Source organism: Excalfactoria chinensis, chromosome 2 (assembly GCF_039878825.1).
Source record: "Excalfactoria chinensis isolate bCotChi1 chromosome 2, bCotChi1.hap2, whole genome shotgun sequence".
NCBI classification, from domain to species: domain Eukaryota; kingdom Metazoa; phylum Chordata; class Aves; order Galliformes; family Phasianidae; genus Excalfactoria; species Excalfactoria chinensis.
In genome coordinates, this window is record NC_092826.1 from 90,363,382 (window position 1) to 90,390,952 (window position 27,571).

A 27,571-nucleotide genomic window follows, 5' to 3' on the forward strand; every position below is an offset into this window, starting at 1 on the left:
GACTTTTCCATAATTTTGTACTGCTCTGTCCACTACTACATAGAAGTAGGAAAAATACAGCTTTCCTCATAATAAAAACAGCAACAACAACAACCACAAAAAGAGTATTAATACTTAGACTCAGACAAAGTCTGGAAACTTACTTCAAATACACCATCAGTGGCAGCATAAAACAAGCAAGGACAAACTGTACCAGCTGCATTGCCAGAATCCATCCAGAGTCCACTCACACTGTGGCACTAACTACTGCAAAGGAGCCCCACAGATAGCTAGCCAATGGAGTGATCCTTTGCATTGAAGATGAAATACATTCTTCCAAAAACACTTGCCATATTTGTATGCTGGAGAAGAGGGTCAGACTTAGAAAACCTTCACAGTAATTCTACTAACACTTGTTGGTCTGTTAAAATATTAAAACAAAGGATTCAAATTTACTCTGCTTTGTAGTAGCAGTATTAGTAAAAATAAAGTTTTATGATTATCGGTGATATTACACCAAGTCTACTGATTCAAGAATCGTGTATTTTGGTATCTTTATGAATCAGACTGAAAAATTAATGCTCTTGCACATATTACTTTCCATTTTGGTTAAATATTTAGCTTATTTGCATGATGATCTCATAAACCTACTAGAAACCAAAAATATGCAGTGCACTTGGCATGGATACCATTTATTCAGTTCAATTTGTAAATATTTGTTCTGTTAAATTTGTGCTCTCTATATGTATTTATTTAAGGGGCTTTGAATGCCTCCCAAACAGAATTAAATAATTTCTGTATAACACTTGTGAACTGAATAGCTGTTACAGATATGAGGAAACTCCTTGATTCATCACAGGTCAGTCAGTGTGTACATGTAATACTTAGGAAGCAATCCTCATTGTTCACAGTCACAATACTAATTTTGCTAGCTTTGTAATGAAGAACCTAAAAGGATACATAAAAATTTGGAAAATTTTGCTGAAAAGCAGTTGAATCTCATAGCAGCACACAACTACATGGGGAACAGAAACTTCTGCAGGTTCTCTCTTAACTATTCACATCTGTTGACACATAATCTGTTCACATGCTTGCAACAAAGAAATAATAAATGCTCCAAAGTAAATGCTGGTTGCATAAAAATCACATCCCTCTTTCCACTGAAATCAGTAACAAAGCAAGCCTCCACAAAGTGAAATGTGGCATTTAGTACATCCAAGTTTTCAGCAGTACAACCTCAACAACATCTGCACCCCTTATCCCCATCCTCTCCTCTCCTCTCCTCTCCTCTCCTCTCCTCTCCTCTCCTCTCCTCTCCTCTCCTCTCCTCTCCTCTCCTCTCCTCTCCTCTCCTCTCCTCTCCTCTCCTCTCCTCTCCTCTCCTCTCCTCTCCTCTCCTCTCCTCTCCTCTCCTCTCCTCTCCTCTCCTCTCCTCTCCTCTCCTCTCCTCTCCTCTCCTCTCCTCTTCCTCCCTTGCCTTGGCACACATGCTTCTCCACACCTCTCCACTCCCCTCTCACCTAGAATACCCTGCAAGATTTACATGTTTTTAAACAATGTAAAGCTTTGCTTCCCTTTCAGAAAGCAGTGAGGCTGATTAGATTGCACAGTCCGTTAGAACAATAAAGAAGTGTTCTATGGAGTAAAGCATGTCACCACTCATTCATGACAAGTTCACTCTGGACTGCTCTCTCATTGAGTACAGAGCTGTACAATACAATTCCCATCCAGACTGGTGTTTCAGAATGAAACCATGCATGATAAGATGTAGGCTGCATTAAGAAACAAAGCAATTAAAATATGCTCCTTTTTATTCAGATGAAGTGCAGCCCTCACTTTCCTGGCTTGTTTACCAGTGAGCTCTTTATTTGTGCAAAGTTTAACTGTGCTTGTTTCTCAGAATTATAGCTTTCTATAATAGTCCAGCTTTGAATCATGAGCCTAGGTAGAATCAAGATATAAAAAAATAATCTGTGGCATCAATTTAAAAATCAATTAAGACATAAAAGCCTGAAATAATAGTATCTTTCTGCTCTTTGATATTGTATATAAAGGAATGTTTCTATATCGCATAAGCATTTTGCTGTGTTTATAGGGTGGGTCCTCACAAAGAATCAAATAACTTCTAAAGAATCAGCCATTTTTAAAGCTCTATCAATCTTTGTGTGCTTTTCTTTTTCTTTCAAAAACAAAAAAACAAACAAACATCAAATAAAACCCATCATATTGCTCTTCTGCCAAAATTTAAGCTCTGTTTTTCTTCTACTTTATAACCCAGTGTAAGGTTTTGGAGCATGCAAGTAGAAATTTAAAAATGCATAGTATTTAGCAATTTACTGAATTCAGCCTTCATTACTTGGCCATTGGCATTGCAATGAACAGTTTTTTGTTCACTCACACACTGGGAACAGTTTATCTAACTCTTGCTGTAGCCCAAGAGAACCTTCATGTGCCACATACACCACATGCAGTTTTTCTAATCCCAGACAGACAATGCTGGCTATGACAGAAAGAGAAATCTCTTTGATATGTCATTGCAAGTGGATGTGTAAATAAATACATATATATATATATATATTAGGTCTACATAGGAGTGTTTGTATATGTGCATATACAGATTAAAAGATATACACACACACAAATAAATGTTTGCATGTTTATCTTTTTTTTTTTTTCATTTATCCATTAAAAATGCCAAGAAAATATTCCTTATTTCCATAAAATCAGATTTTGACTCTTCTAACAGAATTTCTAGCCCTTATATGTTCCATCCCAAAAGTTCATTACATAGTCCCCAAGCTCTCTTTGGTTGGGTTGTAGTGGTCCTTGGATAATGCCATGGCCTATGACCTCTGATCTTTTGGCAAAAATTCAGGCAATCATTGCTCTCCACATTCATAGCAAATGGCACAACCAAATTTCCTTTACTCTATGCCTCCTTCACAGCTGGCACAGAAGGAAGATAATGCAGTGTTTGATTTGTGTGAGTGGTAGATGCTTGATCCACTCCAGGGCCAGCTTTTAGAGTAAAGCTAGCAACTGAGGACACTGATGGACAGCTGGTGCCCAATTTTGTTTGGACATTTGCTCTCCCATAAGGATACATTTTCCGCTCTAAGTTTAAAGACTGCGTTTGTGAATTATTTCCATTGGCCTTTCCTTCCAGTAAATAGGTCAACATTTCACCTTTTCCCTTTACACTGACTTTACCCCTGCACACAAATTCATAACTGCAGCTCTTTAATATTCGCTGAACTTCTTCTGTCACCTAAGGACAGAAAAAAAAAAGAATGATTAGTTTTTCCTGTTCAGAAGGTTAATCCTAGAACTGCCAACTGCTCCCTCCACTTTTCATTATACATACTGAGATACACATAAGCAGAATAAATTAGCATGTTCTGATGCTCCTGGCTTCACTTAAGTGCTTTCTTAAATAATTAAAAATCACTGATTGAACTAGAATCTGAGAATCAGAGCTTCTGGTGTGAACTAATTAAGCTTTATTCATCAGAAACATGTAGCCAAATTCTCCACTTTTATAAGCTGGAGTAAGTTGTTTTCAGTTATATGCTTCAAGAAATGTATTGTTACATTTTCGAGACTGCTTAGAAAATGAAGTCACATTTAAAAGAGAAGGTAAACAAATCTGCAAAATTATCTTGGAATGCACTCGCCTGAATTTTCCCTTGCACCCCAGTACTATCCATCCGGCTGGCAACATTTACAGTGTTTCCCCAGATATCATACTGTGGTCTTCTGGCTCCAATCACTCCAGCTACCACAGGACCAACATTAATGCCTAAAATAAAAAAAAAAACACAAACATTAATCTTATAAAAAAGATGTAACACAAATACCTCAGAATTTTTCTGATCACTGGACACGAAGTGTGTTCATGTCAACTGAACTTCTGCATTTGTAAGAGTTTTAGAAACAAAACAAAAAGATACACAGCAGTATCTTATTGGAAAGGTAATATGATAAGCAACATAAAATTCTGGTTTATCTGTAGATTATTATTATTATTATTATTTCTCCAAGAAAAGAAGAAAATTAGTGGTGCTACAGAGTTTATCTGTGGAACAATCCAAGACAATTTTTAAAATATCTTTCATTTTTTACTACGGCTTCCGCTGCGATTGTTCCTATAAAGTCTTTTAGTGGCAGATTTTCCAAGCTGAACAGAAATAATGATCGTGAAACACAATAAATGGGGTAAGAGAAGTTTGTGACATTGCTTATCAGTACTAGACAACTCAGGGAAACACTGAAGAGGAGGACAGTATGAGAAAATAGCTCAAGCAAGTATTTTGGGAAACTCCTGGGCTTGTCTCTACATTTCTGTCTGATTTTGGCACCATATTTGAAAGACAAAATGGGATGTTCCATCTTCTCAGCATCCTGAAGAGTTGTTGATATAAAAACCTCAACAGTATCTGTGCAAGGCTTTTTCAGGCAAGTTATGCAGTAGAATGGGGTTTAAATATTTGTCTTCTGCCCTCTTGTGAACTAGGGAAGACCAGTCACAACATAGTACAAAAAGAATTTCAGGCTTCTAGTTACTGGATATACCAAAGGACAAAGATGTGTAAGTCTACCATTGCTAGCCTTGATGTGTTTCTCACTGTGCTGCTAGCAAGACCAGTTTTCCACTTGTCTAGCCTGCTTTCACAATTTACTCATGCAAGAAAATATAGAAGGTGGAGAGAAAGGGGTAAGACGTGAAATAACATATAAAGAATTGCACAGGAAGGATCATGTTGTCAAGACCAGAGGATCTGAAAACAGCTTTCATTCACAAAAAAGGTTTGAAGACTGGCAAAAATTAAATGCAATAATAACACAAGAAAGCAGTAAAGGTAGAACTTTCGAATCTATATAAAGTCTAGAATTCATCAGGAAAGTTTATTCAAGCGCAGAAGTGTAAGAGGCCATGCTTTTTACATTACTGTCTCAAAGTCTGCTGAAATGGACAAGTTCAGGGAAGCTTGGCCAAGGTTCCAGAACTCCCTTTGTCTGAGACACACAGAAGGACAAGTCCAGGCAAGTCTGAACCACGGTTCCAGACCCCCTTTGTTTAAGGGTGACGTGACAGATGACAGACAGATGACAGATGGACAAGTCCGGGAGCTACAAAAGGGAGATAAGATACTGATGAATGGCCCTTAAGTGGTCTTTTGTGTGGGCCCAACTCAAGGAAGAGGGCCATCTCCGAGGTATTCACAGGACTCTGACCCAAGCCTTCCACAAATGTCCTGAAGGCTGGGAAGAAGTAGGATAAAAAGAGCATGGACAAACCATGGATTAGAGGTTTTCTGACATCAGATGCCTCTCTTCATGAACAAGGAGGTTTTCTGACATCAGATGCCTCACTACGTGAACGCCTGCATGCTGAAGAAGATGCATGCATGAAGAACTTTTAGGTATCTGGCCTCAGATTCCTCCAACGTCGTCCTACGGCGGACAACGGATTCACCTGGGCTTGCTGCTCGAGACTCTGCCCGTGAGACTTCGCTTCCCGAGACTCTGCTCCGTGAGACCTCGCTGCCCCCCGAGACCCTGCTGCCCTTTCTACCTCCTGCTCTGCGCTGCACCGATCTGCTGCTTGCGGCCTGACACTCTGCTGCGGCTCTCCCCTACGCTTGTTCTTCCTGGACCAACGAAACGACGTGCAACGGGACGCTGTAGCATTCAGGAGGTGACTTTCCCCGCTTTTCCGTAATTCTTGCCTTTTCCACCTTTCCTATCGCCCACTTTCCCTTCCCCATCACCCTAATTTTGATATCCGCCGCTCTCCCTTCCCCATCCCCTCAGCCGTCTATTATTCCTAATAAACTGGTCGGATCAACATTTGAATGTTACTCTTCTTAATCTCACGCCAAGCATAATTTAACAAAAGAACCTTGCCTCTCTCCTTAATTGGAGCGAGACAAGAAGAAAATGTCAAGATGTGAGGATTTTTTTTCCAAAATTGGATTGAAGTTAAGCATATGTTCATACATATGCAAAATGCCTACATATTCAAATATCTGATTTCATTTCAATACTCTAATATTCAAATATTTAAAGAGCATCCACAGAAACTCCATCAAGTGCTAAAATTTATACACCAGTTTTTCTCTTTCAAATACATTATTAGTCAATTTGTTATTTTGATAGTTACACAAAATGAATGAATGCCTGTAATGAGAACATTGAGCATGTTTTTTGTCATCACAGTGCAATAGCTTGGGGTTTAAGGCATGGCAGAGATTCAAACACTTGGTTCTAATTCTTCCTCTCTGGCAAGCATCTTAGTCTTCTCTCTGGCTTTCTCTAAGCAAAAATTCCATCCTTGGAATAATTCTTTCTTATTAAGAAATTTTGTTCAAATTATGTCCTGGCAGAAAGGACTGTTTGAAGTGATTTGGAGGGGGAGGCACATAATCTCTTCTCTTTGGTGACAATAATAGGACCTGAGGGAATGGCTTGAAACTGTGTCACAGGAGAGTCAGACTAGGTATTAGGAAAAGGTTATCCACTGAGAATCAAAGGATTGCTGTAGTTCAAAAAGCATTTGGAGAATACTCTCACACATATGGTTTGAATTTTTGGCAGTCCTATGTGGAGAGAGCAGTTGGCCTCCAAGGAATCTGCTTTAGAGGGGTTGGACTAGATGATCTCCAGAGGTCACTTCTAACTCCTGATTCTGTGATTCTGTATGATTCTGTGATCCTTGTGGATCCCTTCCAACTTAGGATATTCTATGATTCTAGGATCTATGGAATACTCCCACCATACTTAATTCCAATAATGCCTTGGCAGATGCAGGATTTCCTGATAGCCACATGCAGCCAGACTCAGTTTACACCAGTACAGCAACACAATATGTAAATTGGAATACTATGTACACTAATAATATAGCATAAAAATATTAGTATAATTTCCTTTTAGGTGTGAGTAGACAAAGAAAGCACACAAGAAATGGACATGGGTTTAAGTACTGATGCTGACTATTCAGCCTGCCCATGTTATACACAGACATGTATCTTCTACAGGAAATCATCTTAGTTTTAGTCAGGAGTACAGGACAGACAGTCCTTTGGAAACAGTTAAAAAAAAAAAAAAAAAAAAAAAAAAAAAAAAAAAAAGATAACAAGTGTTTCACTTGTGTAGTAATTGTAGAAAAATGACTTACCAACTCTTAGGACAAAATCGTTGTAAGACTGATAGTTGATTTCATCAAGAACATCAAACATCTCTATTGCAAAATCTGCGAGTGTACTCAAATGAGAATAAATTGATTTTTTAGCCTAGAAACAAAACAGCGTTAAGCATTAGATTTATATAGAATTGATAGGCAGGTGAAACATCAGTGAGTGAAAAATAATGACAGAGTGGAAAGCCTGGGAAATCAAACCCATTTTTCTGCCTGTGAAAAGGAACTTTTGACAGTGACTGCAGAACATGCATTGTTTTCTCAACTAGTGAATCCTTTTTCTTCTTCTCTCCTCTCCCTTTTTTTTCCCCACTCTCTTTTTCTGATTTCTGGGAAGAATGGAAAGTGAATTTCCCACGGTAAAGTAATTCTGCTGTGGAAATTCATTGTGAGCACGGAGCAGAATATTTTTTACAAAATCAATTTGCCTGATGATTATTAATAACTACAGTTTCTTTATTTTCTTCCTCTGGGGACTTTGCTAGACTCCAGCTCTGTGATTCCATGATGTTCCCACTGACAAAATTTCTGTTATGTTTAGTCCTGTGAGATGCAGGACTGATCTGTTTTTTGTTTGTTTTCCAGGCAAGCTGAAGTGACTTGTTATGGAACATACCTAAGTGAGCTACAGCAAAAGAACCATAAGGGCTCAAATGAAATTATGAAGTACCATGATTAAGAAAAAAAAAGAAAGAAAAAGAAAAGCAAATAAAACAAAACATAAGAAATTACTTTTTACACCTATCATCTAATTAAATGGTGGAACTCATTTTCAGCGGATACTGTAAATTTCAAAATTTTTGCTAAATTCAAACATAATTATAAAAACTCATGGGAAAAAATAATTGCTGCAAACTGGTAAAAAGATACTATCTGTAGTTCTAGACTTTTTAAATCACATATCATTAGAAAGTGGAAACAGATAGTAACTCCTGTAACTCCAATATCTACTGTTGGCACATTTAAGGTAGGTTACCAAGATGGACATTTGATCTGACTTAGTATCGTTGCTCTTATGTTGTTCTGTTATTTGAATAATAAATATGAATTCTTGAACAGATCTGCAAAATGGAAGTAGGCTAAAGGTAGGATATGGTGAAAGAAATGCAGGGTCAGTGGCTGTCTACTTTCAGTAGGGTGTTGCACAATACAGCTATGGCAGCTGACATGAGATGAAAGTTCACTGGGTTTTGACACGTTAGTGAGATTTTATAAATTGACTGTGGATGAAGAATCTGAGAAACATATTGCTGTCTGCCTCCTTTGGGCTCAGTTTGAAAGGCTTCATCCATACAGCTGATAATTTTTTACAAAATAGAGCAAAACCATTAACAAAAAATGATAAAAGCCACTCCAGAGCAAGTTCCAGGTTTTAGGAAGAATATTTTTCTTTACCTGTTTCTTGCAATCTCAGCTAGATTTACTCATTTCCCACATCACCAAGGCAAAGGAAAAATAGGAATTAAATTTAAAGTTAGTGATCATGACTATACTTCCAACAGAGAGGGTGAAGAATACTGGATGTCTGAAAGAGGAAAAAGTCTATAGCTTTAATTCAGTCCTTTCATCTTCTTTATATTCATTTTCCTTCCAATTTCTTGCTGCCTGATGCATGCTTTGAATTCCTACAATACCTGACAGAGTTGCAGGAGAGAGGACTGGTCATAAATTATAATATATGCTGTAAGTGGCAAATATCCCTCGAAAGGATTAACACCAAACTCTTTCAAAATTGTACTGAAGACTACCACAGATTCAGAACTCTAGTGAAATCAGTTGTGATGAAATCACAGATGTAATTTCCAAAGATGCACACAATAATGAACCTATGTTGCACAAAAGATCTGCAAAGAACTCGGTTTGTATGCTGCCCTGACAGCATAATTGGGAATCAGGTTACTGAAAAATACCGTCAGAACAAAACCAACCTGAGAGAGGCAAAGTGAATTTCCTGTAGGTACCCACAAAAGCCAACCTGCAGAAGAATGGTCCTCTGAAATATGGTATTTAAATATTTCACTTCATCTGTGTGCTGAGCTCTTATTTGTGCAAGTATTTTCAGTTAAGAGCATGTTAACTACATCACTGCTTTGTGCTCATGTCCAAATATTAGTACACAAAACTAGAGGCTGCAGCAGATTTTTTTATGAATGGGGACACCATTTGCAAGAAGGGAGACAAGGAACTTCAGTGTCTGGATTCACTTCCCATGAACACAGCTGGCTCTGTAGGGCAGACAAGGGATTGTGTGGACATCTGGAAGTGATCATCTGGACATAGTACGCTACCCATTATCATCATGCTTCTAATAAATGTCTTCATGCTGAAGATCTGTCTGGAAACTTCCAGGAAGCTGCGAACAATTTCTACTCACTTGCATCACACAGACAGTAAGAAGAGATTACAGAAGAATGAAAACCAAATTTATAGTTGAAAATATTGTCTGTGTACATAAAAGATCTTTGGATTTTGGGAAGTCTGAAATGTGGAAAAAATATAAAATAAAATCTACTTGTACAGAAAAGATCATAATTTGCCCCAAGATTTCAGAAAAAAGGCAGAGTCCTGCACAAGGATTTCTGCTGTGATTTAAAGTGCATTACTATGATTAGCTCTAAGCAGTAACTTTTGTACTGGACTAACTCAGCTGACCCTTCAGTTAGCAACTATAAAGCACTGGAGATAAAAGTGTTTAGGTTTTGGTACATATGCTGCCAAAGTTACACAATAACACACTAGTTTTCAGGATTATAGTTCAAAGAGCATTTATAGTAGACACACAAATAAGCTTTTGCTTGTTTGTCTCAGATCATGTGAACAAAATTCAAAGGATCAGATTTCAGCCTGTCATAGGATGAAGGAGTCAAGCATTTTCAGCATAAACACAACATTAAAAAAGACCTTTTTTAATGTCTAGATTTCTCTAGATTTCTACTCTAGGAATAATAAAATAAAATAAAATAAAATAAAATAAAATAAAATAAAATAAAATAAAATAAAATAAAATAGCACCCTACCAGACAAAAAGAAAGCAGGCTGCTTTTGATATATGCCACTGTGGTTCCTACAGTTGATTTTAATGCACCCTTCCTTTTTTATAATCTTAAAAAAGATTATTGTTCCAAGAAAGTTCACAGGGCATCTGGCTCTTCTTGTTTTTGCCTCCATTTTTCAATTCTAAATCATCTGTGTGAGTGTACACCTACAACACATATACATGCATACATCAACAGACATACATCCACCTGGACTTGGGCAAAGTTTTAAACATTCTCCCACACAGCATCCTTATCTCCAAAATGGAGAGACATGGCTTTGACAAATGTACCACTTGGTCAATAAGGCTGCATGGTTGCAATGTGGACAATGGCTCAGTACTTAAGCGGAAACCTGTGATGAGTGGTATTCTTCAGGGTTCTGTACTGAGACTGCTATTATTTAATATCTTTGCAGACAGCATGGGCAGTGGGATTAAATGCAACCTCAAGTTTGTAGATGAGAGTTGTCACTGACACATGTCATCAAAAGGGACCTTGACAGGCTCGAGAAGTTCAACAAGGCCAAGTCCAACATCCTGCACTTCTCTCATGGAAATTCTAGGCTGGATGATGAATGGATAGAGAACAGCCCTGTGGAGAGGGACGTGAAGGTGTTGGTGGATGAAAAAGTGAAAGGAAGGCAGCAATTTGCGCTTACAACCCAGAAAACTAAATGCATACTGGAACACAGCTAAAGAAATACAGGTAGCAAGTCAAAAGAGATGATTCTCCCCCTGCAGTTGACTCTCTTGAAACCCCACCTGGAGTACTGTGTTTAGCTCTGGGCCCAGCTTGCATAAGGAAGATATGCTCCTGTTGGAGTGAGTTCCGAGAAGGACCATGAAGAAGATCATAGGGCTGGAGCACCTCTCCCATGAAGAAAGGCTGAGTTAGTGTTATTTAGGTCAAAGCGGAGCAGATTCCAGGAGGACTTTCAGTGTCCTTCCAGTACCTAACTAGGGTGTACAGGATAGATACGGATGGACTTTATAAGAGAGTAAAGTGACAGAACGGGGGGAATGGTTTTAAACTGAAAAAGGGTAGATTTTGTTCAGATAGAAGGAAGAAATTATTCATGAAGAGAGTAGTGAAACACTGGAATGGGTTTCTCAGAGAAGCTGTAGATCCTGGAAGTGCTGAAGGCCAGGCCAGATGAGGCTTTGGGAACCTAATATAGCAAAAATTATCCCTGCCCATTAGGGTTGGAACTAGATAATCTTTAAGATCCCTTCCAACTCAAGACATTCTATGATTCGGTGAAGAGGGGTGAGATCTCACAAAAATCTGGAAAGACTGGGTGCATGGATTGCTTTCGTGTTACTTTTATTCTCATTGTACAATATACAATATATTCAGTATTCTGCTTGGGCGATTCTTTGCTTTTTCGGATGCTGCATGCAAATCAGGGTATCTCTGTCCCTAAACCCAAAATCAAGCTTAGAAGAACACACAGAGAGATTAAGGAGATAACAGAATAACTTTATCTGGTACTACTGGTCGGAAATGTTTTTTTTTTTTTTTTTTTTTTTTTTTTTTTTTTTTTTTTTTTTTTTTGTGGTTTTTTTTTTTTTTTTTTTTTTTTTTTTTTCATTACCAAGTAATTTAAGGGATAAGAAAAATGTTAGCAGTAAAGAATTTGGAGGAATCAGGGTGACATGTAATATGTCCCTAGTGCTATGTTCCTAGACATGATAGGATTTTGCTCCTAAATTACAAAATAATGGAGAAAAATAATCACATCTTAACAATCTTTTCTTAGTTTTACAACAATTAATTGCAATTAGAGTTCCCCCCTCTCTCCATTCTACAAGGACATCTATGATGCTGAGTTTAAAATCCTATCATTCTGACTTGGGAGCTTTTTACACCAGCATGCAGAGAAATCAAATCCAAACACTGCCACACGAGTAACTACTAGGGTAGCTATGTTTCTTAATGGGTTTTTAGATATTTTCAGCTTGGTATTTGAATTTCAGGTTTAAATTGTTGTAAAGAAGTAAAACACGTTATCTGTAATCGTTGGTTGTGTTTCTGGTGTTCATTTGGAAATTGGAGGAAAACTATTCCACCACAATAACCATCATGTAAAATCTTCTTACCTTAGTTCCTGAAGTAGGTACAAGTCCCACAGCTGCCATATATGTGCTTCCAATTGTCTTGATTTTTTCTATGTCCTTATAACATTCTTTGTCCATAAGCTTTGTTTAAAACATAAAACTGTTAAATATTACATAGTATTTTAGGCAATAAACCATAGTTATCAGAAAATATATGCAAGCCAATTAAACCATACTAGGTTTGATAAGTTGAGTCTTGCTCATTTTGAGGTCATTTAAACAATTCTACAATTAACTTGCATTTCAATACTTTTCGTACATTAGAGGACTTTGAGGTCAGATTCGGGCACTTATGAGTACAAATCAGGAGCTTTAGAGGGAAGCCCTGTGGACATACATTACCATCCAATAAGAAGTTAACAAGTACTATTTTATTTGGCAATTCAAAGTATACTAAATTGTTACAAATAACTTGCAGGCAAAGGTTTAGCAGATCTGATGTGCTTGAAAGACAAAGCATTTAAACCTTACCTCATCAAAATCAGCAATAATTTCATTTAACAGGCGTAAACACTCCACTCCCATGTTATTGCCATCTAGTTCGATGTAGAAATCATTGAAATTTGGGATGGAAGCAAACATCACTCCCACTTGTGAATATGACTGGTAATAAAGGTCCTGCAGAACATGAATAAATATAATTTTATTTAAATTGTTTAATCTAAAACAGTCATCGTCATTATTATATGTATCTTACTGCCAAACAGCATAAGCAATTGCCTTGATAGCTACAACAAAAGTCATCATTTTTGTAGAGAGAAATCCAGTCCTATTGAAAAATAATTGCAAGATTTTTCTCCCCTCAAAAACAAGAAATATAATTTAAATCTGAGCTATTAAACCCATTTAAAACAACTTAGTCATTCTTTTATTTTTCTTTTCTTTTTTTCCCTGTTTAAGGAAGAATTGATGGAAACAAATAGAAAGTCTGAACAGTTTTAGAATTTTTATTGAATAGGAAATACCACTGCATTTTTCTAATATTGTTTTATAACTGAAATGGGAGAAGGAACAATTTTACCCTGCAGCACAAAACCAGCCTTGCTCTTTCACCTCTTTTCCAGAGTTGCAGACTCCTGTATTCAGTATAATTTTGCTGTCTACAAAGGCTTCTGCTTAATAATTCGTAGAGCTAACTGAAAGCAGAATCAAGTTTGTGGTTTGGATCAAATACAATGGCTGTTCCGAAAGTAATGCCTCCTATTTTATTATGTTAACACCTGCCATCAGAGGAAGATTTTGGTGGTAGGGCAGTAGGGGTTGAATTTCCCGGCTATTATTCTATTACATTTTGTTGCCATGTGACAGATTGAAACAAAAAGGAAGTCTGACAAAATAGCATCGAACATGGAAGTGCATATGAAGCAAAGATATGTAAATGAATTCCTCTGTGTAGAAAAAATTGCACCCGTATAAATTCATAAACACTGGCTGAATGCTTATGGAAACCAAATGGTGTATGTTGGTACAATGAGGAAGTTGGTGATATGTTGGAGCAGTGGCAACAGCAATGTGAAAGACAAGCCATGTTCTGGATTGCCATACACATACATCATACCATGAGATGAACAGCATCTTGATCAGCTTATCTGCATGAATTGGTGGATTAAAACCAGGGAACTGTTGACATGATGCTAATTAAATTGAAGGCTTGAACTTCCAGAGTAAGGCCAGAGAAGAAGACAACCTTTCTCTTGCAACACAGTTATGCCAGGCTCAATCCCAGTTTGAAGACCATGGAACACTCTGCCAATCTTGGCTGGACTGCTCTACTACAAATACTGTACAGTTTGGATTTGGCACCTTTTGATTTCTATGTATTTGAGTCAACAAAAGACTGATTGTGGGAACAATCTTTTCTTAGCAATGATACTGTTAGTAGCAGCTATGAAACAGTGGGTCATTTCCACTGGTGCAAATTTTTGCAATTGTAGCATGCAGCTCTTGTTAATAACTGGCAAAAATTCATAGCTAGTGGTGTAACTGTTGAAAAATAATGTTTTGTAGCTGAGAATTTGTTCTTTCATGTAGCGTTAGTATACTTCATATCTGCTGTAGTTTCCTTGGAAATAAATAGGAGGCATTACTTTGGGAGGACCTACATACATTGGTTTAAACTCCAAAGCACAGAAACACATAGTTTGAAAGAGTGATGTAGTGGCCATTATGGCTACATCATTGATGCAGATATTGCATGTGGAAGAAGGTCTGTGAGACCTTCTTGAACCAGCATACTTCATCATTGAAGATTTTGAAGTATGTAAAATTTTCTATTTTTCACCTTTAAAGGCCGTGTTTGGTAGTAGCAATGTATAGCTATGCAGAATTAGAGTGGTTCAGATGAAGTTTCATACTCTGAAACTGAGGTTATGAAATACTGTGATAAATTTGAGTACTGAGCACACAGACTCAAAGAATCGTAGAATCATAGAATGACTGAAAGTCTTGGGCTGGAAGGGACCTCCAGGATCATCAAGCTCCAAGCCCCCTGCTGCATGCAGGGCTACCAACCTCTGTAACTAATACTAGACCAGGCTGCCCAGGGCCTCATCCAACCTGACCTTGAAGGCCTCCAGGGACAGGGCATCCACAACCTCTCTAGGCAGTATGTTTCAGCACCTTACAACTCTGTTGGTAAAGAGCTTCTCCCTGATATCCAACCTAAACCTTCCCTCCCTCATCCTAAAACCATTTCCCCTTGTCCTCCCATTGTCTACCCTTGTAAAGAGTTGACTCCTCTCCTGTTTATAGCCTGGGAGGCTGCAATGAGGTCACCCCAAAGCTGTGCTGATGTTGAATGATAGAAAATACCATTATCCCTTTTATTACAGCTCTTCAGAGAAGGAAAACACAGCAGAGAAATATAGAATTCTGAACAAATACCCACATGCAAGTATTTACAAAGCCATTTATTTTATTTTGAATGAAATTTAATAAGTAGAAGTTTTCTTGAAAACAAACAGTTGAAAGGTGACCCACGATACAAAAGACAGCTCATACAGCACCTTATATTTAAAGTTTATCTTGATTTACCATATTCCTTGGATTAGACATAAGAAAGTGCTGTGCAACATGTGCTGGCAATAGGTTGAAGAGAATTCTTTTATTATCCAGCTTGACTCTCTCCATATCATCTCTCTCTTCTTCTGCCTGTAGGGACAGATGAAAATAAAAAAAAATCCAAAATGAGAAAACCAGAAATTAGCTGAAACCACTGATTAGTTTATCCACAGACACTGAATAAAAAAAAAGCTTTCAGCGCTTGATTAATTGTTCATATTGACATCTGACATAGACCTCTGTTCCTATAAGTGTGCACTCATAAAAAGCTACAAAAAATTCCCTTATGCTATAGAAGGCAGAGAAAAAGGAAGGCAGGCAAGAATGCCAGGAGGCCTCTTTAAATCAGCAAGAAACTCCTGGACTTAATGAAGCTCAAGAAGACAGTCTATAGGGAGTGGAAGCAGGAATGGGTTACCTGGGAGGAATACAAAGAAGTTGCCAGGGAATACAAAGAATACAAGAGCAACCAGGGATCAGGTTGGGGATGGTAAAATCCAGATAGAATTAAATGTAGCCAGGGACATAAAGTTGAACAAGAAGAAATTCTACAGGTATACCAGTGATTAAAGGAAGGCCAGGGAAGATGTGGGTCCCCTCATGATCATGAGGGATATGGAGAAAGCTGAGGTGCTCAATGACTTCTTTCCCTCACTCTTCAACAGCAAGAAGAGGGAAGGGATGTAATGCAGAGGGACCTGGGCCCACCTGTCACACATGTCCATGCCAACCTCATACAACCTTGTATGATATTGGCCTTGGTGTTCAATTACTTCTTTTCAGATAGGTGAAGATAATGACAAGAGTATTTGATCCAACTTTCAAAACAGAGATGCCTGGAGAATCATTAGTATTTAAAGCAAATGGTAACGTCACTTTATGATAAGATAGAAACAGACCCACTAACACAGTAGTATCAACAGAGAAAACTGTTTTATATTGAAAATCCTCAAGAAATATGGGGAAAAACATTAAAAAAAGAAAAGAGTAAAAATAATTAGCATTTATAGAAGTGGCTTTAATTACATCAGCATTTGTCACAAATACATATACAGTTCCTGTGCACAACAGCACCAGAGATTCCACCATTCATGGGAAAGTTAATGTAAAGGATGTGTCTAGGTGTTGTAACAGTTGAGGTCTTTAACCCAAGGTTCTGGAGTCATGTTGAAAGTGACTTGAGTCACAGAATTCAGTGAGGGTCACATAAGGAAGCAATTCTAAAAATCAGACCCATTATGGGAAAAATAATACATATTTAGAGATCTCATTTGAGATTCCATCCTAATTCTTCTTAATCTCTTCTGCAAAATTACTCACTTCTTGTTCTGAGAGTGGCTTTTAGCGCTATATTCTGATTTTAATTAGAAAACATTTGATAAGTACTATATAACAAATCTAAAGGAAATCACAACTTATTCAGAAAATAAGAATGGATTCTTAAGGTACAGAAGATGCAAGGCAAGCAGAGTGTATGCACCTCCTCTGATAAATGAGAAGGGAGAACTAGCTTTAAGAAATATGGAGAAGGCTGAAGTACACAACAAGTTCTTTGCCTCAGTCTTCAATGGCAGACAGGCTTTACACATTACTTGCACAACCTTGAGCACTTAGGCAATATATGTCCCATTTTAAGAGAAGAGCAAGTCTAAGACTTTTCATGAGACTGAGTGTGCACAAGCCTATGAAGTCAGACAGCATGCATCCCCGGGTCCTAAAGGAACTGGATGATGTGGTTGCCAAGCTGCTCTCTACCACATCAAACATCACTCATGGATGTTAGGTGAAGTTCCCAGAGACTGGAAAAAAGAAGTAATCACTCCCATTTTTAAGACAGGGAGAAAGGAATACCTGAAGAACTACAGGCTGATGAGATGCATATCTATGCCTGAAAAGATCATGGAACGGATTACCCTGGAAGGTATGTTAAGGTACATGCAAGATGAGGAGATGATCTGAGATAGCCAGCAATATGGATTTGATATGGATTTGAAGGCTGGACTATTGATGGGTAAAGAATTGATTAGATGTTCACATTCAGAGAGCTGAGGTCAGCAGCTATATGTCCAGGTGGTGGGGTACATCAATGACATAGACACTGGAACTGAGTACATCCTCAGCAACACTGCAGGCAACACCAAGATGAGTGGTTCAGTTGATACAAAAGCAGAAAAGGATGCCATCCAAAGGGACAGGAATAGGCTTGAAAAGTGGGCCCACATGAAACTGATGAGATTTAACAAGGCAGTCCCAGGTACGTGTACAGACTGGGAGAATAACTCACTAAGAGCAGCTCTGTGGAAAACAGCTTGAGGGTTCTAATGGAAAAAAGCTTGACATCAGTGAGTATTGTGTACTTGCAGCCCAGAAGGCCAACTATATCTTGGGCTGCATCAAAAGAAGGGGGACCAGCAAGGTGAGGGAGGTGATTGTCCCTATCTACTCTGCTCCTGTGAGACCTATCTGAAGTACTGAATCCAGGCCCAGGCTTCCCAGCACAAGAAAGTGAGTCCAGAGGAGGGCCATAAAGATGGTGAGAGAGCTGGAGCATTTCTCATACAAAGGCAGGTTGAAGGAGCTGGGCTTGTTTAGCTTGGAAAAGAGGATACAGGATACACTCCATTGTAGGGGGAAATTTTTCACTGAGAGGGTGGTGACACTCTGGAATAGGTATCTAGAGAAGTTGTGGATTCTCAATCCAATGAAGGCTGGGTTGGATGGATTCCTGGGTAACTCAGTCTAGTGCCTCACTGTCCACAGCAGGAACTAAATGAACTTTAAGGTCCTTTCCAAACCAAGACATTGCATGATTCCATGATTCTGTAGTAGTAAAAATTCTTTTTTCCAGATGCTAATCCAAATTAAGATTACAACTCCTTTTTTACAACATTCTAGAATATGGAAAATTTGACCGTAGCAAAGAGATTTCTAAGTTCAGACCTTGAATTAAATTACATTTTGGCTTACCTATCAGTTTCTCTAATTTTCAAAGATTTTTCTTCTTCCTCAAAAACTTTAAGGTTTTTCAGTTAGGCTCTCAATACCATGTAGTGCAGAATGAAAGCCTCAGGAAAAATACGTCTATGGGCCAGGATGTAGAGAATTAAGAACAAGTTAAAGCAATAAAGCAGGGGTAGATAAATGGAGTAATCTGTCTGATGCATTGCATGGACAGTGATGTTGCTCAGTCATTAGCATTTGCTGTTCTTTTCTGAGCTGGACATGTATGGACAGTCATTTTTGAGCAGTTATGGACTAAATTGTTTATTTTGAATGACACAATTGAGAATGTTCTCCAACTTCATACAGAGTTTTCTACCAACAAAGTGTTCAGAACAAGGATAAATATGTCAGCATTGAAGCATGACCTTGTGACCCCGGTCTTGTTGGTGAATTTCTGTCCATCCTTTGATGACCAGAAGTAAAGATAATCATAATATAATAACTTATGGAGAACAGAAACTCCAGATTGTTGCACTTCCAGTTGTTTCCTTCTCAAAGAAATGAGAGGCAAGTGATGGCTTTTCTCAGATCTGGAAGAAGTATATTCATTAAAGTAGTGTAGTGCCTCTTTGGAACTACTCAGTGAAGTATATTAGCTTATTTCACAGACAGTATTAATTCTGCTAAGTATATATTCTGCTGGTACTCATGCTGCAGTCTCTGTATGGACTGCCCTACAATATACAGACGTGTTAAATGTGAATTTTGTGCAGATCATCTAGGCTTTTAAGTGATCTGCTAGGAACTTTAAAAAGTTGTGGTATCAGTTTGAACTATGTTGTATCTTCTTTGCTACTAATGCATAGAGCTGGGTATCCATATCTTTCTGTTCCTTGCAATCTTTCTTTGCATTGCTTGCAAAGATAAGGAGTATAGGTGAGCTTAAAAAAGATTTGATCTTGTTCAGCTATGAGTACTCTAAAACTATCGTATTGCACAGCTCTATAGGGAGGAAAGCGAACCAATAACTGGTATTTTCTGAACATTTCTCTCATCTTCTAGTTTTCTGCCCTTCAGGGGCAAATGAAAATTTTCCCTTTTTGTGAGTCATAAAATCCTGGTGCCTACTTTCTGAGGTAAAAGGATGTATAGGTATTACTCTTTCTGAGGCAAAACAGACACTGAAAAGGGAGGAGTGCTTGGGATTGAAGAAAAAGGATTGACATAACATGGATCGCAGGTATTTACATTACTGGTGGAAATATTATCCAGAGAGCTAAATAGCAATAAAACCCTCATTTTTTTTTGCCCCTATTCCCGTTGTCTCATGTATGGGAAACTGTTGATTGCAGCCTGAACCTCTGATTGACCTCCTGAGGTAAGCAATGAGTCAACTTCAGGAGCACAGGTGAAGGTAATTCAGCTGTGCTACCGGAAGGGGTGGAGCTTGGCTCCACCTCTCCTAGATTCAATTTATGGGCTGACTGCCACTGAGGAAAGATCTTTTTCCCTGGAGATTGAGCCTTTGTGGAGTTTACTGCATGTCTTCAATGTTGGTGAGCATTTCTATTTATTACAGATTATCTTTCTATCACGGTAATCTTTCTAAATGAAGCCTCTGTTTACCTACTGGTTGTACAACTATACAATTGTACAGCTTATTAAGGAGAGTTGCCAGCATGATATTTTTGCAGTGCCTGCTGGCTCAAAACCAAGAAAAATATTTTTTTGCAAAGAAGTCAATTCTTCAGGAATATTAGAGAAGTTGGGAAAGAGTTCCATAGTTCCATTCCATGGTATAAGTTAAAAAATAAAGGGGGGTGGAGGGGGCGGGGGGGTAAGAAAAAAAAAAAGAAACCCAGACATTTAATTACTTTATCTCAAGTTTATAGTGGTAATGTCAACAACACAGCTTTGAAATTCATAATGTACTTTAGATATAAACACATTACTTCATCAATGATGTGCTGTTAATTTTGAGAACGTGTTAGTCTGACTAATTTGTTCTAACAGTATTTGTAAGCAGTTTCAAAGTCAGGTATACACTTCCTCTGTGCATGAGTACTAGAAAGTCCTGTGACTCACCTGCACAGCCCAGAGGTAGTCCAGACGTAGTTTCAAGTCCACCTGTCTTGAGTGCAGTGCCAAAGCACAAGAAAACAGCAAAATAGCTAGTGTTGGTTCATAGCCTCGCATATAAAAGGATCCACCCCTTAAAAATAAAGTAAAAGTAAAAGTTATTCCAGGCTTTCTAAACACTGGATATTTTTAATATAAAATCTTTATTTTGGAATCTGTGAGTGTCCTCTAATCACCAGTCTTTTCCAAAAGTGGCTCATTCTGTTAGGGAGGTGGGTGACAGTACTATGACTGCATCTCATTGACACTCAGGTTCTTAAAGGTTTTATAATTATTTTCATTATTGTAGTGAGTTGTAGTGGAATTGCCAGGTCACAGCCTGAACCAGTGCATGAGCACCTGATTGTGCAGAGTGGGGGGAGCCTAGATCCACCCTTCCTCTTTCTCACTCTCAGTGATGCTTCTGGGAGCATGTATGCACTCAGACTTCTTGGTTTGCCTCCTCCTTCTCTAGTGTGCCAGAGTTTGAACCAGAGAAAGCTGCATTCCTCAGCTCACCCTTTTTTCCAAACTCTTGCTGTTTTAATTTTGATATCTTGTTCTTTAGTGCTTGTATCTCAAATAAAGGTTCTGTCATCATCTTTGTTTGCTTTACGTGTGCATACTGTTATTGAGAAAATACAGAACCCCTCAAAAATTCAAGTTTGAATGAAATTAGAATTGGTTGAGAGTTGCTGAAATATGGAAGTGAAGACTTTAACAATAATTGTAATATGAAATATAAAAAGAGACTGCAGATGATCAGATATGAGCATGAAATTTCAGAACAATAGGACAACAATTCCCAAAAGCTCATTCAATATTATTATATCCAACAGTATTTCTCATTCTGCAAAAGATATAACCTTGGGCAGCACTCGAATGTGTGCCCCCAGTGGCGCAGTGGTATAAGCTGCTGCTTGCGGCACCGGAGGGCCTGGGTTCGAATCCCCCCTGTGGCGCAGGGGTAGAAGTGCCGCTTCGCTACACAGGGGGCTCGAAACCCGGGAGTTGGACTCGATGATCTCTAAGGTCCCTTCCAACTTGCACGATACTATGATACTATGATGATACTATGAATGCTAGAAGGCAGTTATCTAATGAGGTTCAGCATGGGCAAGAGTAGAGTCCTACACTTGGGGAGGAATAACTGTATGCATCAGTACAGGTTAGGGGATGACATTATAGAATGGAACTCTGCAGAGAACCTAGGTGTCCTGGTGGGCAACAGGTTGACCATGAGCCAGCAGCATTTCCCTGTGGCCAAAAGGTACATTAAAATGAGTATAAAGGGAGGATACCCTTCCCCTCTATTCTGCCCAGGTGAGGCTACATCTTGAATGTCCAGTTCTGGACTCCTCAGCTCAAGAAAAAGAGGGAACTACTAGAAAGAGACCAGTGTAGGCCTACAAACATGACTGGGGCCTGGAGCATCTCCCCTGTGAGGAAAGGCTAAGAGACCTGGGACTTGTCTGGAGAAGAGAAGACTGAGAGGGAAAACCTTATCTATGCTTATAAATGTCTAAAGGATGGGTCTCAAAGGGATGAGACCAGGCTCTTTACCACTGTGCTCAGTGACAGGACAAGGGGCAAATGGGCACAAACTGGAACACAGGAAGTTCCATCTAAACATGAAGAAAAATTTCTTGGCTTTGAGAGTGGCAGAACACAAGAAGAAGTTGCCCAGAGAAGTTGCGGAATCTCCTCTGGAGATACTCACAACCTGCTTGGATGCTTTCCCATGCAACCTACTGTAGGGAACTTGCTTTGGCAGAGGAGTTGGGCTAGATCATCTGCAGAGGTCCCTTCAAATCCCTATGATTCTGTGATTCACAGATGAATAGTAAATGTAATGACCATCTATAAAGAAAAAACATTATTTTGACTTTGCAGGACACCTACCCCACTGCTTTTCTGTAACCACTGAGTTCCAGAATAACTATATACAAAATAGTAACAAAAAGCAGCAGTATAATTTTTGGCAAGGAAGATACACGTAGAAATATTGCCAAGGTGAGAGTCCCCACTACACAGGAAAGGAAAGCATAGTGGGCTGTATCACACGGAAGTTCATTCATTGTTTTATTTGTTCCACCAGGAGAAATGATAACTATCGAACTGCTGGAATTGGTATTCCAAACCCAAGGCATGCAGCCAACCTAGAAATAATAGGAGAGGGGAAAAGAAGAAAGTTAACTGTGAAATAAACAGAAATGCAACTGTTGTGGGGGTTGACTGTAGTTCATTACTAATTGGGAATAAATGGATATGGAGTTCCCAGACAATTAATTGCTCTAATAAAATCTTGGAATGCTGTGCTTACTTTTACATGGCATACAAGTCTTAGTCACTAATTGTTAACAAGACCAACTAATTAAAGACTGGAATTATTTGAGCAGTTTCCCTTTCAGTGCTCAAAATCAAGATATTTCAACCCAAAGTAAACATGAAAAACTTGTGAACTTCAGAAAATGTTATATTATTATTTTGATAAGGAAGGCCCAGAAATAAATGCCTTTGTAGACTTTGTAAGCTGTATTAATTTCAATTGATCAAATATAAAATAAAAGATATTTTAATTTTTTGTTAGTTTGAAAAGGTAGGTATGGATATCATACTTTCTCTACTTCAGAGATAATTCGTCTGTCACATATGATTCAAATGCCACATGTTGTCTTTAGTTATCTGTTCCACTTAGTTATCTTTGAACAATTTCTTCTTTAGAATGGGATATTAAAAAGGAACAAAAACACCTTTTGGTACATTTCACATTGGAAATATGTTTTTTAATCAGCTTCTTCCAAAGGCAGTGTTATATATAGATCTCAAACCTGTTAGACAAGGAAGGGAGGAATCAGTGGCAAACAGCTGCAGTGCAGTTTTAACTGTACTGCAACCTTCATGCTTTATTAAGGGAGAGGACTAGAGTTAGCATAAATGAGGAGTAGTGTGAAATTCATTTTATCAGGAATTGCAATATAAGCCCCTCTCTGTACCTAACCTTCTTTTCTGAAGTGTGTTCTTAGACCTTTTTACTTTATCCTAACCACTAATAATGATGTTTTATTGTATTCTGTAAAATAACTGGTGATCTGAAAGGTGATCAATAAATATACAGGACTTTGTTATTAATCCAAATAGATGCAACACAGCAGGTAAAATGTGAGTTAAAATAATGGTTAACATTATGAAATGAAATTGTAAAGGCTGAGGTGAAAAATCAATTCCATGTGATTTTGTTAAATGTCCTTAAAAAAGCTCCTTGTACTGCACTTATCTTAAAAAAACAAAACAAAACAAAAAAAAAACAAAAAACAAAAAACCACGCATGAGGGCTTTTATTCCAGGAAAAAATGCATCTGCCCATTCAGTGAATACATAAAATATAAAATAATAAGTGTGGCGTCACAGTTAGTGCTCTGAATTGCCCATGAAACCACTGTTTTCTTATTGCTTAGAATACTTTGCTTGCATCCCAGAGTTTGAGACATCTGCTTCCTCAGAAGTACTGTTTAGCATGTTGTTTTTGTGTGGATTCTTTCCTTTGGGAACCCTAGAATATTTAATTCTTTCATAGACTGAATGCTGAAATTCAGTTCTGAGAATTCAACAAAGCATCTGCATATGAAATATTTAGGCATTCACCGTGTAGAACCAGCTGTTAAAGAAGCTCAGCTTTTCAGAATTACTGAGCCAGTACTTCACATCAGCTTCTCAGATAATAGATGTGAGTGGACTGTATAACAACTATAGTGTAAAAACCTTTTCTTACTCTATACCATACAGATTTTTAAGATTTTCTTATCTTTTCTCATCTGTCTAGGCATAAAATATCTCTGTTACTATGCAGAAATATTTTCTATTAGTTGTCACACGGAAATAATCTTGTGACCATACATTCTCTGTCACACAATATTAGCCATTAAACTATTAATCAGTTTTAACATTTAAAAATGGCTTTCCCATAGAGAACATGGCAACTGCAGACTATTTGATACTATCTTTAGATATAAAAATTTCTATAGGTTTTGACTATGTATTATCTTTATAATGTGCTATTATCTTTACCATTCCTAACTCAACACTCTGATTCAAGATTGTGAAAGTCCAAACTATAACAAAGGTCTTTAGTTTTGAATAAAGTTGCTCTGCAAACAAGAATAATTCAAAGAGTAGGAATCAGTCATTGCACATGCTCAATGATATCTATAAAAGACTGTTCTTAAACAGAAAGCAAAACTCGATTTAAATACTCACCACACATCCTTGAGCCACAGAGTATATTAAAATCACAATAAAAATACACAAAATGGTACGAATTTGTATTGTTAGGCACCCTGGAAAACACTAAGTAAGAGAAAAAATATTAATACATATATTAGAAATATTTTTAGAAGTGGAGTTGTTACTGTTTAGTAGGCTGTTTATAGCAAAGAAAGTAATACAGGAGTAAATTAAGAAACAAGCATGCATTTATAATTACATATGTAAGTTGCAGTAATAATTGTGAATATTTTTCCTTACTGGCAGTTGCATTTCTGGGGTAATACACATGAAATTGTGATTATTGTACATTATCTATCACTAAAATTAGAATTCTTTGGAATATCAGTAAGATGCCCATTCATAATGCAAAGTGGGGTGGCACTGGACTTTATTCACCTGAGGAATATATACAAAAAACATTTTGCCTTCCAAATTATCAACTACAAATGAAAGAAGAGAACATACTATGATAGCATGGAACTTCGGAATGGTATTTGCGTCTTCTGCTATAATAGTCACACTAAATGTCAGGCAGGGTGGTTTTAACTATTAGAACCCATTAAAAATACTGATTTTTTCAGAGCAGAAACAGCATTGGAGAACAAAAATATCTGGTGAAATGGAGTCTTGTGAATTTCTTACTCATCTCGATGAGTGAAATGTATGCCAAAAGATGAGAGAGGAAGGACAAGTCTGTCAGGATGTAGAATTAACGTTTGTTCCAACCATACTGTGTTGGTTTTATGTGGCAAGGTTTTAGTAACGGAAGGTGGCCTCTGTGAGTAGTGCCCAGCAGCTGCCCCATGTCAGATCAGAGCCAGTTCCAGATGGCTCCAAAAGGGACCCACCATTGGCTAGAGCTGAGCTGTGAGCAACATTGGCTGTACTGCTAGGAGAGCAGATTTAGGAAAGGGAAAAACTGCTGTGAAACAACAGCTTAGAGAGAAGAGTGAGGAAATGTGAATAATAGTCCTGCAGATGTCCAGGTCAGTGCAGAAAGAGGACAGGATGTGCTTCAACTGTGGAGTAGAAGTTCCCAGCAGCCCCTGGAGAGGCCTAGGGTGGAGCAGGCTGTGCCCTAGCAGGCCATGGAGCATCATGCAGAGCAGGTCTCTGCATGTAGCCTGTGGAGAAGCCCATGGTACAGCAGGGAGTAGTGTCTGGAAGAAAGCTGTGGTCCACGGAGAGCCCCTCACAGAAGCAGGCTCTGGGCCAGAGCTGCAGTCTGTGGAGAGGAGTCTGTGGTGGAGCAGGTGGTCTGGGAGAGCTGCTGCCTGTAGGGACCCATGCTGGAACAGTGCCCTCCTGAAGGATGGGCACCACAGTACCACGTAGGAGCAGTGCTAGAAGAGCTGCAGCCTGTGGGAAGCTCACGTGGGATCATTTCAGAAAGGATGTGGCCTGTGGGAGAATCCCAGGATGGAGAAGGAGAAGAGAGTGACAACGAAGGAGCAGCAGAGGTGAAGCAGCCTCCATTTCTCATTCCCTCATGCCACTTGAAAGGAGTTAGGAGAAGAGAGGTTGAAGGTGTTAGTTTATTTCTAGTTTCTCACTGTCCAATCTATTACTAACAATAGGGAATAAATAATATGAATCTCTCTTCCATGGTGTCTGTTTTTGCCTGTGATGGTGGTTGGAGAGAGATTTCTCTGTCCTTATCTCAACCCTTGAGCTTTTTCTCATAATATTCTCTCTCCTTGATTTTTTCTGAAGATGGGGAGAGTGAGAGAGCATTATGGTGGATATTATCTAGTCATGGATCTGAAGCCACCTCACATAGAGATCTATTCCATTTTAGAAAAAGGTGCTTTTCTTCTTTTCCTTTTGCACTGCAAATGTTTGGTACATCTATTATCTAGGTGAACAGTGATATGTCTTTCTGAACACAGGTCTTCTTCCAGTGACTTCAAGGGGTAGTAAGTAACTGTATGAAATAAATAACTGATATTAAAGTGGGATCGAGCTATGTCTCTTAAAAGGAGTGTGCCAAGACTTACTAATGCTAGATTTGACTTAAGATCAAAAACCTATAATTTGGATGAAAGTCACAAGTCCTGGAGGAGAGTGTTCACTTCATCACTGACAGCAAAAATGTAACTTGCAGCAGGCACCAAAATACCCACAAAAGGGCTTCTGTGGCCCTGGCAAACATAAATTTTGTACTGAAACTCCCCCCCCCTTCATGTGGTATATACAGATATATTTCCCCCATATGTGTGACCACAGCATTCAAAATCTGAGATAGTTATATATGAATCCCCTTCATCTGGGCTGCATAACAAAAGAATACAGTAACAATAGAAAAAAATAAGCCTTCTGTGACCTGAAAATACATTTTGGATTCAATACAGCTTCAGTGCATATAAATATAGGTGGGTAACAATCAGTGTTAAATAAATTTATAAATCAGTGTTATATAAATTTATATAAGCATAAGATTGGCCTGGATTAGTTAATTACAGCAGAAAACAGTTTAACTGCAGATGTCACCTGCAAACTCAACATGTACTCTGTGTTCTCCTGCAGGTCTTTGACAAACATGTTAAACAGGACAAGTAGATGGACAGACCTCTGTGGTACACCACTTACTACTGCCTTCCAAGTAGAGTATAACCTATTATCTCTATGTTCTGAACCTGATCATCCAGACTGATTTCATTTAATCATCAAGATGTCTACTCATCTAGACCAAAATCTATCTACATATATGAACCAGATTGTGTTTTTTTATACATATATTAAGAATGCCATTATAATGTTTTTGTACAAGATAGGTAGATACATTCAGTTAATTCAGTTTGCAATGAAATGGCTTGCAGAGGATAAAGCAGTAATAATAAAATGCTGTGAAT

At 38.2% G+C, this 27,571-nt stretch overlaps 1 protein-coding gene across 1 annotated transcript in view; it reads right to left on the bottom strand.

The window, feature by feature from the left end:
- Nucleotides 1-1,428: 1,428 nt before the first annotated feature.
- ADCY1 (adenylate cyclase 1) overlaps nucleotides 1,429-27,571 on the bottom strand; it is a 147,334-nt gene continuing 121,191 nt past the window's right edge. Inside the window, exons 12-20 of the mRNA XM_072329806.1 lie at nucleotides 24,711-24,800; nucleotides 22,356-22,612; nucleotides 20,421-20,547; nucleotides 15,366-15,482; nucleotides 12,804-12,950; nucleotides 12,315-12,413; nucleotides 7,157-7,271; nucleotides 3,654-3,778; nucleotides 1,429-3,247 (exon numbers count right to left, since the gene is read on the bottom strand). Of these exons, the coding sequence (XP_072185907.1) occupies nucleotides 2,909-3,247; nucleotides 3,654-3,778; nucleotides 7,157-7,271; nucleotides 12,315-12,413; nucleotides 12,804-12,950; nucleotides 15,366-15,482; nucleotides 20,421-20,547; nucleotides 22,356-22,612; nucleotides 24,711-24,800 (1,416 nt within the window). The 3' untranslated portion in view covers nucleotides 1,429-2,908. The remainder of the gene's footprint in view (nucleotides 3,248-3,653; nucleotides 3,779-7,156; nucleotides 7,272-12,314; nucleotides 12,414-12,803; nucleotides 12,951-15,365; nucleotides 15,483-20,420; nucleotides 20,548-22,355; nucleotides 22,613-24,710; nucleotides 24,801-27,571) is intronic.